Source organism: Cyprinodon variegatus, unplaced genomic scaffold (assembly GCF_000732505.1).
Source record: "Cyprinodon variegatus isolate N-32 unplaced genomic scaffold, C_variegatus-1.0 Scaffold1595, whole genome shotgun sequence".
NCBI classification, from domain to species: Eukaryota; Metazoa; Chordata; class Actinopteri; order Cyprinodontiformes; family Cyprinodontidae; genus Cyprinodon; species Cyprinodon variegatus.
The window spans coordinates 1-12182 of NW_015152048.1; the positions used below are offsets into that span (position 1 = coordinate 1).

The 12182-nt window shown below is 36.6% G+C and overlaps 1 protein-coding gene across 1 annotated transcript; it reads right to left on the reverse strand.

The window, feature by feature from the left end:
* Window positions 1-229: 229 nt before the first annotated feature.
* On the reverse strand, window positions 230-11130 carry LOC107104024 (plakophilin-1-like). Its single transcript, XM_015403910.1, has 13 exons — window positions 10853-11130; window positions 9704-9798; window positions 7914-8356; window positions 7649-7790; window positions 5814-6021; window positions 5319-5478; window positions 3700-3817; window positions 3375-3551; window positions 2914-3084; window positions 1306-1459; window positions 952-1138; window positions 748-832; window positions 230-365 (listed from the first exon to the last, which is right to left on the reverse strand). The coding sequence occupies exons 1-13, from the start codon at window positions 11055-11057 to the stop codon at window positions 291-293; spliced, it is 2220 nt and encodes a 739-aa protein (XP_015259396.1). The 5' UTR covers window positions 11058-11130; the 3' UTR covers window positions 230-290.
* Window positions 11131-12182: the final 1052 nt, after the last annotated feature.

Sequence of the window (12182 nt, forward strand, 5' to 3'; positions counted from 1 at the left end):
GCTACATATATGCCCAAAATTGAAAAAATACATAGAAAGGTCAGCTTATGCCAGCGTTTTAGAAGATTCTTGTACATCAGGCATAGGCTGGCTAAATCGCCATAGTGTGACAGGGGCTTTGGAAACATGATCTTTCAGCACATGCATAGTGCAGGAATGCTTATAAAGCTTATGAATAATTATCTCTGTGATGTAGGAGGGGATGATGCTCTGCCTCAGTGACCCCCAGTCCTGTGGATGCTCAGGTGCCGTGCAGGTTAGTCATTTTAGCATTTAGCTGTTAAATTGTGCTAATCCACAATATGGAGAGACCTGTGTGCTGCCATGGTGGTGTCATTCACAAATAAAGACTTGGTCAACCCTTGCTGCAGTAAAAAAAAAAAAAAGACACGTAAATCAGTATTTCAAAATTAGTAATTACTAAGATTAGCTAAAATAAAGCATTAGGAAAGTTGTTAACTATTCATTATCCGGCTAATAAAACAATTATTCTTAAGCTGCCACATGCATATGCAAACTCAGGTCAAAGTATGATTCATCAAACCTGACCTACTGGATTCCACTGCATTATAAGTTTAATTTATTCTCTCTCGCTTTCATGAGAACCATGTCTAATCCAGCAGCCTTTACTTCTGTTCTCAGAAATTCCTGAGTAAGGTGTGGACTTTTGTGTCTAATGTAGGTTACTCAGAGGAGACACATTAGAGGACACACCCAGAGACAAGCACGTTTTGGCACTCAACTCACCTTTTTGAAAAAGCTTTGAAGCTCTTTATCTGACCAGATTTTGACGAGAAGAACTGCAGCAGCCTTGCTTGATTTGGGAAAATACCTAAAAAAAATTAGAAAAGAAAAGTTCAAGCATATGGCTCATATGAAAGCTAACGAAAGGTATATTCATTTCAGGCACATGTGTAAGAGTTCATTCTCTCTGCATTAATGTCACCTTACATGTTTTGGCTGATGCTGCTGAGGGATTTTATGAAGTCGGTGCCTAAATATCTCTTGGTCATGTCAGGGTCTTTCAGAACCAGGCAACTGGTGGCATTGCAAGCCATAGCAAGGTTGTCATCAGACTCGTTTGCTCCAGACGTGCCTTCTGCGAGGAGACTCAGCAACTCTGGGAGAGCTTTACGGCCTAAAGTAACAAGGCCAATAAAAACACATTTAGTGTTGAACATAAGTTAACACTTGCAAGGCTGCACCTGCTTGTTCACAATATCAGATTTCAAAGACACACATATTTGCGGGATTTCACCAAGGAAACCTCACATACACGTAGTTCTGTTTTGACGTGCTTCTTACCAACTGCTTGATGCAGGTTTGGGTTCTTGATCAAATTTCCAACCAAAGCCAGTGTGGTCTTCTGCAGGTTGACTTTCTTTGAGTTTATGAGGGGCGCAATAACCTGCATGCCATTCAGTTTCTGCACAATGATCTGGCTTATTACACTGGAGACCTGAAGAAAGGCAAAAGCAGACCCTTTTATAATCTTTGTAATGTTGTTTTAAAATTGAGAAAATGTAAAACTAAATAAGAAGTCTGAATTCAGGTTAATGTTACATATAAAAAAACATTAAAAGTTCAAGCAGAGAATGTCATCTCAGTTGAGGAATAATCTATCTCAGTGGCATCTGGCCAACTTCACACCCTTTATTACTGAGTCACATTTATCATCGTCACAGTAAGGAAGAAAAGTATTTCAACATTTGTCTTGGCTGCTTTGGCACTGCAAGCGTGAATGTTATTTGTGTTTTCCGTTTTGACATAGAAACAAGATCCTTGCATGTCTCTGAACTCTTCACAGGGTCTCGAACGACATTCAACAATTCAAACCCAAGAATTTGTCATACACAATATTTTTAACCTTTCTATGTCAGTTTTGGACCTGTAAAAAATCATCTCTATTGTACTACGATGTATTTATTTATTTAATAATTTTGATTTTTTTTTTTTCAAATGATCAATCATAATAATAGGACAAAATTTCAAACTGTACATATAATTTAACTAAATTCTGTGTTCTTTTCCCTATATTTAAAAATATAGTTACTATTCAACCCGGTTCAGAATAGACTATGAGCATGTTATTGTTATGATCTTGCTAATAGGCAGGTGAATTAAATGAGCTAATTGCTTATTTAATTCACCTGCCTAACTCTGCCTGTTTTCTCATTACCGTTTATCTTATCCACCTGCTCTAGTTTTTATTTAACCTGCCTGCTTCCAGTCATCAGGTGGAGATTATTTCCGAGCCAGTGATGAGAGTGTTTTAGCGTTACTGTTTCTGATTACCTAATCCTGACCTGTTCTACCTCTCAACCACTGAGCCTGTCTGTTTCTGTCTGATCCGTTTGCCTGACCTGTCTTTGGACTTCTGCTGGATTCTGCCTATTTGCTGAACTTGGAGCCGTTTCCTGTTACCGACCTGGTTTTCCTTCGGAACCTCTTTAAACTTTAATCTCCTGGCTCTAAAACCTGAGCACATCCTCGACATCAGCTTTGGCCTCTGGATTATCCTGCCTTCCTTTGTCTGCTCAGATCTTATCTCCTGCTTGTTCTACGTCCTCTGCGACTACAGTGTCTCGGATTCTAAATGCGGCACCCGGCATGTCTTGTTTGACAGCTGACCAGCTGGTATCAACCTCGGATCGAACTAAAGGACCAGCCTCGCTCAGATTATCGTGGTCACTAACCTGTGTTTTCCTTCCTGCACAGTTTCCTGCCTTAGACGCCCTAGCTTCTCACTACAGATTCAATGTTTTTTTTGTTTTTTTTTTAAAAAAGCCTTTTAGATATCTGCCTTGAATACCGGGTTCTCTTTTCTGAGCCGTGACAATTACATAAAATACATTTCAAATGATCACTTTTCACAGGCATGATAAACTGATTTACACAGTAAATATAACTTACAATGCCTTCACGTGCAGTGAGATTGTGCAGTGTCCCGCAACAGGCTTCCTGAAGCTCTTCTCCCGTGCTCAAGCTAAGCAGTGAAAGGTAATCCTGCAGCGTTTTAGAGTGGATCAAAAGGGATGGTCCTTTAGGCTGCGGATCCTCAATGACTGCAAAGTCAAAGGGACGCTTTGAGGAAAAAATAAACAGAACATTATTAATTTAATAAAGTATTTTGTTAAGGAATTTTGATAATGGTGACAATGCTACATAATAACACAAACTAAACTTCTTCCTCTGTCTTCTACATTTCAGAATTGTTTTTCATCATTAGAGATGAAGTAGTAAAAATTAAATGCAAAATGAAAGAATTTATACAATATGCAGTTTCAAGACAAAGGGCCAAATACTTATTGAGTTTTGATTACGAGTCTGTAAGTATTCAGCGCAAGGGGATCCGATAAAATTGTCTGACTCACCTCCACCTGTGGAAGTTTGGTTTGTGAACTGAAGCAGCCAACAGGGTTGCTGTTATTTGGACTGGTGCTCCTGAGCTGACTCCTAGCCAAGGTATTTATATTGGTGAACAGCATCGGAGCCTCGTCCTCCAGTCGGAAGGTCAGATTGTGCAGGATGCCCACACAGTTTTCCAAACACTGTCAACACATTAGAAAACATGTGAGTTATTGTCACACATTCACAATGAGATACAAATGTAAAACAGCAGTTTAAATAAAGTGACATCTTTATTTTTGTTTTAAGTGAGCAATAAACACTTTAGGTTTTTTTTTTTTTTTTTTTTACCTCATCATTGGTTTTTTCCTTCTCTAGACAGTCTTTGATGTAAGCGGTTAAAGAGTCAATCAAACCTCGACATTTCCTCATCGTCTGCCTGCTGCTCTCCTTGGCACTGCTGAGGTTTCTGTTGAAATCAAAGCCAAAGTAAAACAACAAGTAAATGTCTGACTAATGATTAAGCTGATTCATTTAAAATATGTTTTCTAAAAACACAAAGCTTCCAAAGCCAGGCTGACACAACTAGGGAAGAATACATTTGGAAGTATTTACCAAAGTACCCTAGGGTTTCCAACAAGTTTCTGTTGTTGAAACAATGTGAGTCATATGTCAACAAGTTATGAGAATCATTAAAAGTTAATCAAACAGTATTTTTATGATAAAAGCAGGCCAATGCATATCCTGCAGAATAAGCCAAAATAAATAAAACAGAAAAAGTCATCCGATTCCAGCTCTTGCATAACGCCCCTGGATGTCAGTCAAAGATTCAACACTGCAGCCTTGCATTTACTGATGAAGTAGATAAGGTGCATGTCTTTATGCTACAACACATTTGGAACAACGGTTTGGGTAATCTAACATCAGTTGTTACATGGTTAGACGTGAAAGTCCCTCAGACTCCCTAAATAAACTTGGCAAAAGCTTTAATACAGCAGAAAACACGTGAGGGAGATCAAATTATTGTAAAAACAACAAACGAACTGCTGATGAGCCCAATGGGTAATTTCTCTTTCAGTTGTATTAAAAACTATTGTCACTAAACACTTTTTAAGTAAATTTTGTAAAATAATTTAGAATTCAGCAAATATATATAAAAATTAGGGCTTGGAAATAAAGACATTTTATAAACCATAAAAATGTACTGTTTATGGGGATGTTATTCTTGAAAAATCTTGTTTTTCTCCAATATAATCCTTTGTGTTGAGTGACTATAGTTTCTCCTCTTCTTCTTTAGATGTGAATTAAAACTGATAAACAAGCACATTGTGTAATATCACTGGCAGCAAACACAATGTGTGTTATATTTTCACTTTTTACCAGAGCAGTGCCTGCCAAGTTTTTTGTTTTTGTTTTGTTTTGTTCTGTTGTTGTTGTTTTTTTTAAACAGCATGTTTCTCTGCTTGGATTTAGCTTGACAAGATCAGTTTAGTTTTATCAAGCTTGACTATGATCTAGTTGACGAGGAATCTTCACAGATAAGCTTGGATTTAGTTACACCTCGAATTTGAGGGATTGAAACCAAAGCAGGTTTTTAAAAGGGATTTCTGTTATTTGTTGTCAATAAATAAAAGGGGGAAAAAAAATATTTACTGCATATGGAATGAAAATATCTGAGATTTTTTTCAGCCATAATCCAGTTTAGGTATTTATACTAATTTAAGAATTAGAAATTAGTATAAAAGACCTATAAGAAAATTGGAATTCAGTGCCAACAAGAAAAGCCCGGATGACTAAATCTCTACTTCCAAACTAATAATCGGTCCTATTTAAAAAAAAATAGGACAAGCTCTACAAACTGCTCTGAATATGTTTTAAATGTTTGTGTTGTGGTTAAAATCCAGAATGAAGCTTAAAAACGTCTAAGAAGTGATGAACGTGCAGTAAAATGTAATCCAACACTTTCTCACCGAAGACATCCCGTGGTGTGTAAGAAGACATCTGGATCCCTGATTGTATCTCCGGACCTTGTCGTGTAAGGCAAGATCACATGCTCCATTAAGACAGGCAGAGCGTGCTTCAGCAGATCAGGCTTCAGGTTGTCGGCAGAAGACAAATTCCACAACAGACCTGGAGACAAAAGAAAAGCATAATCAGTCAGAAGTATTCCTTTACATAAAAAGTTTACATTTTTGAATTTAGTTAAAACATCTTGTTAAAATGTATTAGCATAATCAAGTTTCTTCTCATAACACTGCAAACAAAAATATCACTTTTTTTAACAGAAGTGAAATCAAATAGATTTTGACCTACTTGAAGCACAAGCATTACTTTTCAAGGAACCAGAATTCAGCAGTATTATGTACACCAAGACAAGCCACTCTTTGTCTGACCCGTTTGTTTGGTTTATTGTATGCATGTACCCATACATTTGAAGGTATACATTTCAGGGCCTTACTATTTACCTGTGAGCTGCTTATCCAGATCTACAGACTCTGAATCTCTGAGCTGATTGGCAACCTCAGTGATGCCGTCACAGCGATGGATCTCCTCTTTGTTTTTGTCGCTTTTAAAGGACAGATTTCGCAGAGCGGCAGAGGCCGTGTGTTTGACCTGTGAGTTGTGGCTGTGCAGCAAGCCGACAAGAGGGTGGATCCCCTTAAGCTTTAAGACCTGCAAAGGAAAAACACATGGATTAAAACATATGAAAAACTTTACATCTCAGATTTTATTTCTAATTTTATGCAGTTTTTATTTAATGATTCATGTTGCCTCTATGCAACTGCGATTTACTTTTCTTTTTCTCAAGTACAGCCCTTTGAATTGTCATGCTACTAAATTTTGCTATATAAACAAACTTGCCTCACCTTGGTAACAAGGCTATCTAAACAATGCCTCTGTTGAAAATGTGGAGGTGCTACACTGGAAAAACGATCTAAAAAATAAGTGAAAAGGTCTTAAATTAAGCGTATTTACCCTTAATTTGAGAAGGTAAATGAGATAGTTTGCAAATGGAATGAAAATTTTTACTCTTAAAATAAGATATTTAGATAAAATGCACTTGAAATAAGACAATTATCACTGTGTTTTGTTATTTTAATCGTAAATTGTCTTGTTCCATTGGCAAAATGTATCTTTTACCTCCTCAATCCAAGAAAAATGCACTTATTTTAAGAAAAAAAGATTTATCTAGATTTCATTTTATTTTTCCAGTGTATGAATAAATTGTAATTTTTATAATAAATGTTGATACTGTTAATCTTCATTTAACTTCCAACCACTTTGTATGTTGATGTTTTTTTCCTCCCTGCTCTCCCCTACCCAGGACTTAGCATATCCTGTGCTGGATTCAAATTACCCAACAAAGCAGAAAAGACTCACAGCAGCTCTCCTGTTTGCTTTCTTTCTCATAACCCTAACATTTAGTGTTCACTCCCACCATTAAAGCTATGGTGATATTTTCCTTCTTTTGCTTCAATTTCATTTCATTTCTTAATGAAATCAAGACAATTAGTTTGTCTCTTCCTCCTAAAAGGACAATTTACTTCTGTAGCATTTCTGCAGATTTGACATTCAATGAAAGCTTCGACTTTTTGATACCACAGGTACTAAGTGGTTTTGCACTTCTGGTTAACATAATACAAAAATAAGAGTTGATTAGTTATTAAATCAAGCCAAAGGACAAGAAGTCATAGCATGAGTTTCAGCCAACTGTTGCTTTTCAATGAATTTCCTAAAGTTACTTTATCCTGTTTCAGGTTGCAGGAGGTATTTCCCCGGGCTTCAGTGAATAATGGAGGGATAAAAGCCGAACAGGTCACCAATCATGGACCAACACAGAGAAAGGGAAAACCCCTCACACATTCACACTACGGCTACAACTAACAATTATTTTGCAAAGCGATTAATCTGTCAATTTTTTTTTTTCCATTAATCGATTCTTAGTCAGATAGCGAAAGGTTCCTTAAAGAATTTTTACAGGTTTTTTTTGTTAGCTGTTGAGAATTTCAATAATCGATTAATCAGATCAATTGTTTCAGCCCCAATTTACACACATTTTATGCAGACAGGGCCTGAAAAAACCCCCCCAAAAAAACAAGATTTAAAAGGTCTTGAATTCCCCCTCTGAACACCAACCACCAAAAAAACAATACTGCAAACTCTGGGGTAAACCTCGGATCAGTTTGTGAAGCGTAGAAAGCATATTGTATCTAATTTAGTTTTGTAATAACTTTCTTTAACTTAATCATCTTATAGCATATACAACATGTGAGAAAACAGTCCAGAAAACATGAAGCACCTCTTCTTTTGCTTTGTCGCTAATGAAAGTATTGTGCTGAATATAGGAAGCGCCACAGTTTTGATAATTTTCATCATCGCTGGTAAGAAACTGCACAGCCTCCTTCATAGTGATGTCAGCATTTAAAATGTTTCCATTTGATCTAAAAAGAAAAAAAAAAGAAAAAAACATATTTAGTGCATTTCGTAAATAAATGCAACCTTTAAATAAAAGTTTGTTAACTGATCGATTGTTCTTTCAATAAGAGAAATTAAGAATGACTCACCCAGAGTTTATTTTAGTCTTGGATGAAGAGTCAGTAGTGGTTTGCTGTGTGGGAGTCTTGCTCATGTTAGGCTGGCTGCCTTTATACTGACTTTGTTTGTGAGTCAGACCAAAGCCGTTTGCAGGGTACAGAGGTTGGGACTGGGAGATGGTCCTCTGCACAAAGTGATTGCTGGTGCTACGCTGATTCCTGTAGTTGTTCCTGCTGGCCTGCTGTTCTGTGGTGGGGTTTCTGGTGTGTGGGACAGACAGCTGGGTGCCATATCTGCCCCAGGCCACACCGGGTTCACTGCGGCTGGTGTTAGCATGACCCAGAGCCACAGTACTGCCAGCAGTGGGTTGAGTTCTCTCAAAGCGATACCCTGATGTCACACTCTTTTTCCTCACAGTAGATCCTAGGTTGGTGATTGATTGATGATTGCTTATGTTTTTGTCTATGGTGAACTGTAGAGGTTAAAAGGAAAAATAAACAGGGTCTTCAGGAGGGATGAGGCATTATGTATTATTGGGACAGCAGTAAAAAAATGACAAACAATAAAAACCCAAGTGCGTTAAAATCCAGTGGTACAACACCTGGCAGCCTTTGGTGAGAACTTTAGGTTTGTTATTTTATTATTTTGGAAAAGAATGAAAAAATGAAGAGTATCTTAAACTATTCTCTCAAATGTTATTGAGAGATTTTGAGGCATAGTTTATTGAATGTATTTTTCGATTGAGTTTACTATCCCACTGCAATGTCTCACAAGTAGGAGTGAATTCAATCAGATGATATATATACACATCAATGAAAAAACTTTTACAGGGTTTATACAGGAATGAGTAACTCTAATTTAATGCTTTTTAATGACATCAACAAATGTCGGCAAAATCCTTTGTCATTTTTACCGTGTACAGGCTGCAGCTATGTGCCAAATTTCTCGTTTTCCAGCCACTTTTGTTGTAATTTGCATTTTCCCCATTCCCTAGCTTTTTCTCTGCCTCAAGCTTCTTTTCCGAACAAACTGGTTTATGATCAATCCTGAAGCAGTTCCGCGCAAATATATTGCTATATAATATATCTGACCCAATTATTTTTATAAACTTTTTTTTTAAAAAAAAATAAAAAAGCCAAAAAAAAAAAAAATTATAATTTAATGACTTTTAATGATTTTTAGTGACCCGTGGAAACCCTGTTTTCTATCTAAAGGAACCCAGCGGATTGCATTGAGCCATTCATTTACTGAGTTTACCGTTCATGGATGCCCTGTAACAACAGTTGAAATTTGCTTGCATGGCGTCATTGACTTTGCAGCAATCCTCGTATAGAGCATGCATGTAGCGCCAGTGGAGAGGAAAACATCCCTTTAACAGGAAGAAGTTTCCAGCAGAACCCAGCTCAGCGTGAACAGCCCATGGAAGGTAAATGCAGAACTTTGCACTTGCTAAGTAAATAAGTGAAAAAAATCACTTAAACTCTAAATCGGAATAATGTGAATACAAAGTTCTGGGAAATCACACAAAGTGAATTGCAAATTTGTTTTAAAATAGCAAATCACAAAACGTTTCATTTTAGCCTAATGTCAAGCTTCTGATCCCTGGAGTAAAGTCTAGACTCTAGACCGAAGCAAAGATTCAACATACGGCAAGCTCAACAAAAACAAAAGAAACAAATCGGGGCATTTCATTTGCTTCATTAGAAGATAAACAAAATAAATTCACACCTATTCAAACTATCAATACGGGATAATACAAGCACCAAATATGAGATCAGACGTCAAACAGATTAGAAATATGAAGGAAAAATAAACTCACACTTTTTGAGAAACCATTGCTGTAGAAGGCGCTTCCATTAGATGTGTGGGACGGTGTCTTTACCCCATCTGTAAACACGGAGTCATACACAGGGCCTACGGAGAGATGTTATGTGTTATCAGTTGCTATCTTGTCACAGAATACACACCTTGTTTACAGTATAACCTGTGATTTATATCCTTTGGCTGTGGGAAATAAATAGAAGCTGCCTCTGATCTGTGACGATACTTCTCATCCATTGCCCATCCATTGTATTTTGAATTACTATAAAGATGCCGCTAAATTTTGGTGGTAGAAGAAAACCAAAAACTGAAGTTTGAGCACTAAGTGTCTAAATTCTCATTTTATACTGATATCCGTGTGGCCAACAATGAAAATCTTAAATTCATGACAACCAACAATTGTACAGCAAGTAGAATTTTGCACACATAAGAATAACTAAAGCTGCAGTTTTTAGCAGAGTGTAATGACAGCATTTGTGTCCAAACACTGATGTGCCCAGATAAAATCTTCATTTAGTTGCTTACAACAAAGTTTTAAGTTACATTTTCTGTTCTTGTTTTAGAGAAATCATAAAAAATAATCAATAAATATGTAACCGTATTCTTATTTTTGGCATGAAGTGACACTGAATGGAGAAGAGTTTGGAACAACCAGTTAAACATTAACCCACTGTATTCATTTAAAAAAAGAAAAGAAATAAAGTGCGTCAGCATTTCAAAAATGTCCTTTTTGGGATTTTAGTTTTTTTTTAAACCAATAATTGATTAAGATATACTAGATGACTTATTTTCCCCTTGTTATATTAAATGAATCCTTTTCTAAAAGCAAGCAGGTTGTTACTCTCTCTGTGGGGCCTAATCATTGCCAGATCATTACCTATTTCCTGGTAACTCATTTTAAATGTTGAAAGTAAGCAACAATCTATCTCATTATCTTTTCAGACAGGATATACAATCTACGTTCACACTGCAGCTTTTATGATGGGGGTCATAAATGAAATGACTAATCAATGGGAAATCTTTGGACTTTTAGTATTATATAAAGCGTAAAGTGTGTAGCCTTATTTTTTGTCTTTCAAAAACAGTTTACACTTAAGTAAACAGCGTCACTAAGGAGTGTAAACAGTCAAAGAAAGGATCCTCTTACTTGTTGGGCTCATAGAAGTAGATCCGCTCCTGCTGCTGTTGCTCGAGTGCCTCGACTTTATCCTCCTGACAGTTTGCACTTGCGCCTTTACGCGCTGCTCTCCGGATCGGTACTGATTCCCTGACGGCAGAGCCAGCGACGTGTCGTCCACATTCTCAATGGAAATCGCCGATTTCAGCGGATCGGCCTTCGACATTTTGCTCATCTTTCGGAGGAAGAAAACAACATCCAAAGAAGATGGGAGCTAAGGAAGAGCTGAGAGCAGGCTGGGAGGTAAAGCTCACCTTGCCTTGCCCTGCCCTGCCCTGCGCAATGAGACCGCGCCCACACGCAGCCACAATAGACCTACAAGACTGGACTCTTCATTTTCCTGCAGGCTAGACGTGCCGTACGCGGCTGTAAACTCCCTTTTTCTCTACAACGTGAGAAAAATGTGGAAGTGGTTGCAGAAATGATTCACTTACACTTTGGCTCCAGATTCTAGGGAAAGTTTATTCCTATGACCTAACTGGATACATGCGTAAATGCAACTTTAATGCTGATTATGTATCTACAAATACAAGTGCTTTACATGAAAAAGTAAAATAGAAGCAAAATAAAAGATCATAAAGATAAAAACACAATAAAAGTAGAAGTAGAAAACAGTGCAAATAGGGTGATTTTATTTTACAGCATATTGTAAATAGAAAGATTTAAAGACAGGAGCAAACAGTAGAATGCTTCCTGAAGACTGCTTCTAAGTTTCCTTAAAGTCTCAGCAGTTTTGCAGACATGCTAATATTTGTAATAATTAATGAAGAAGAAGCCCTGACTAATTATAAAGAACAAATACAAAAAACAAAAATGCAGTTTCTGGATATGCCTTCCATGTGACTAACATTTCAGTATTTAAAATTCATACTATTTCTCTTATGTAGAGAATCTGAACCTTTGATTTTTCATTGATGTAAGCCATATCAATCAGAACTCAATATTTAAAATATAGGTTGAATCTAGAATATATTAGTCTTACTTTTTTATCCAAATTAGAATGAGTTTTAGGACATTATTTTTTTATTGAGATAAATTAGGATAAAACCAAGAAAAGCAAAATACTTAATATTACAAAACAGTGTAATATAACCAGCCAATTATAATATGTTAAGTTTAAATTAAACATTTATTTTTATTCTACAGGAAAATTTAATAACTGAATCCCTATGTTGCTAAAATGGTACATTATGCTGGTGAAGATTCTCAGTCATACAGGTCATAGTCATTCCGTAAAAGTTTAAAAAAACAATCCACTGGACTTTGTTTCCAAGGTTTATTGCATATATGTGAGAAAGTA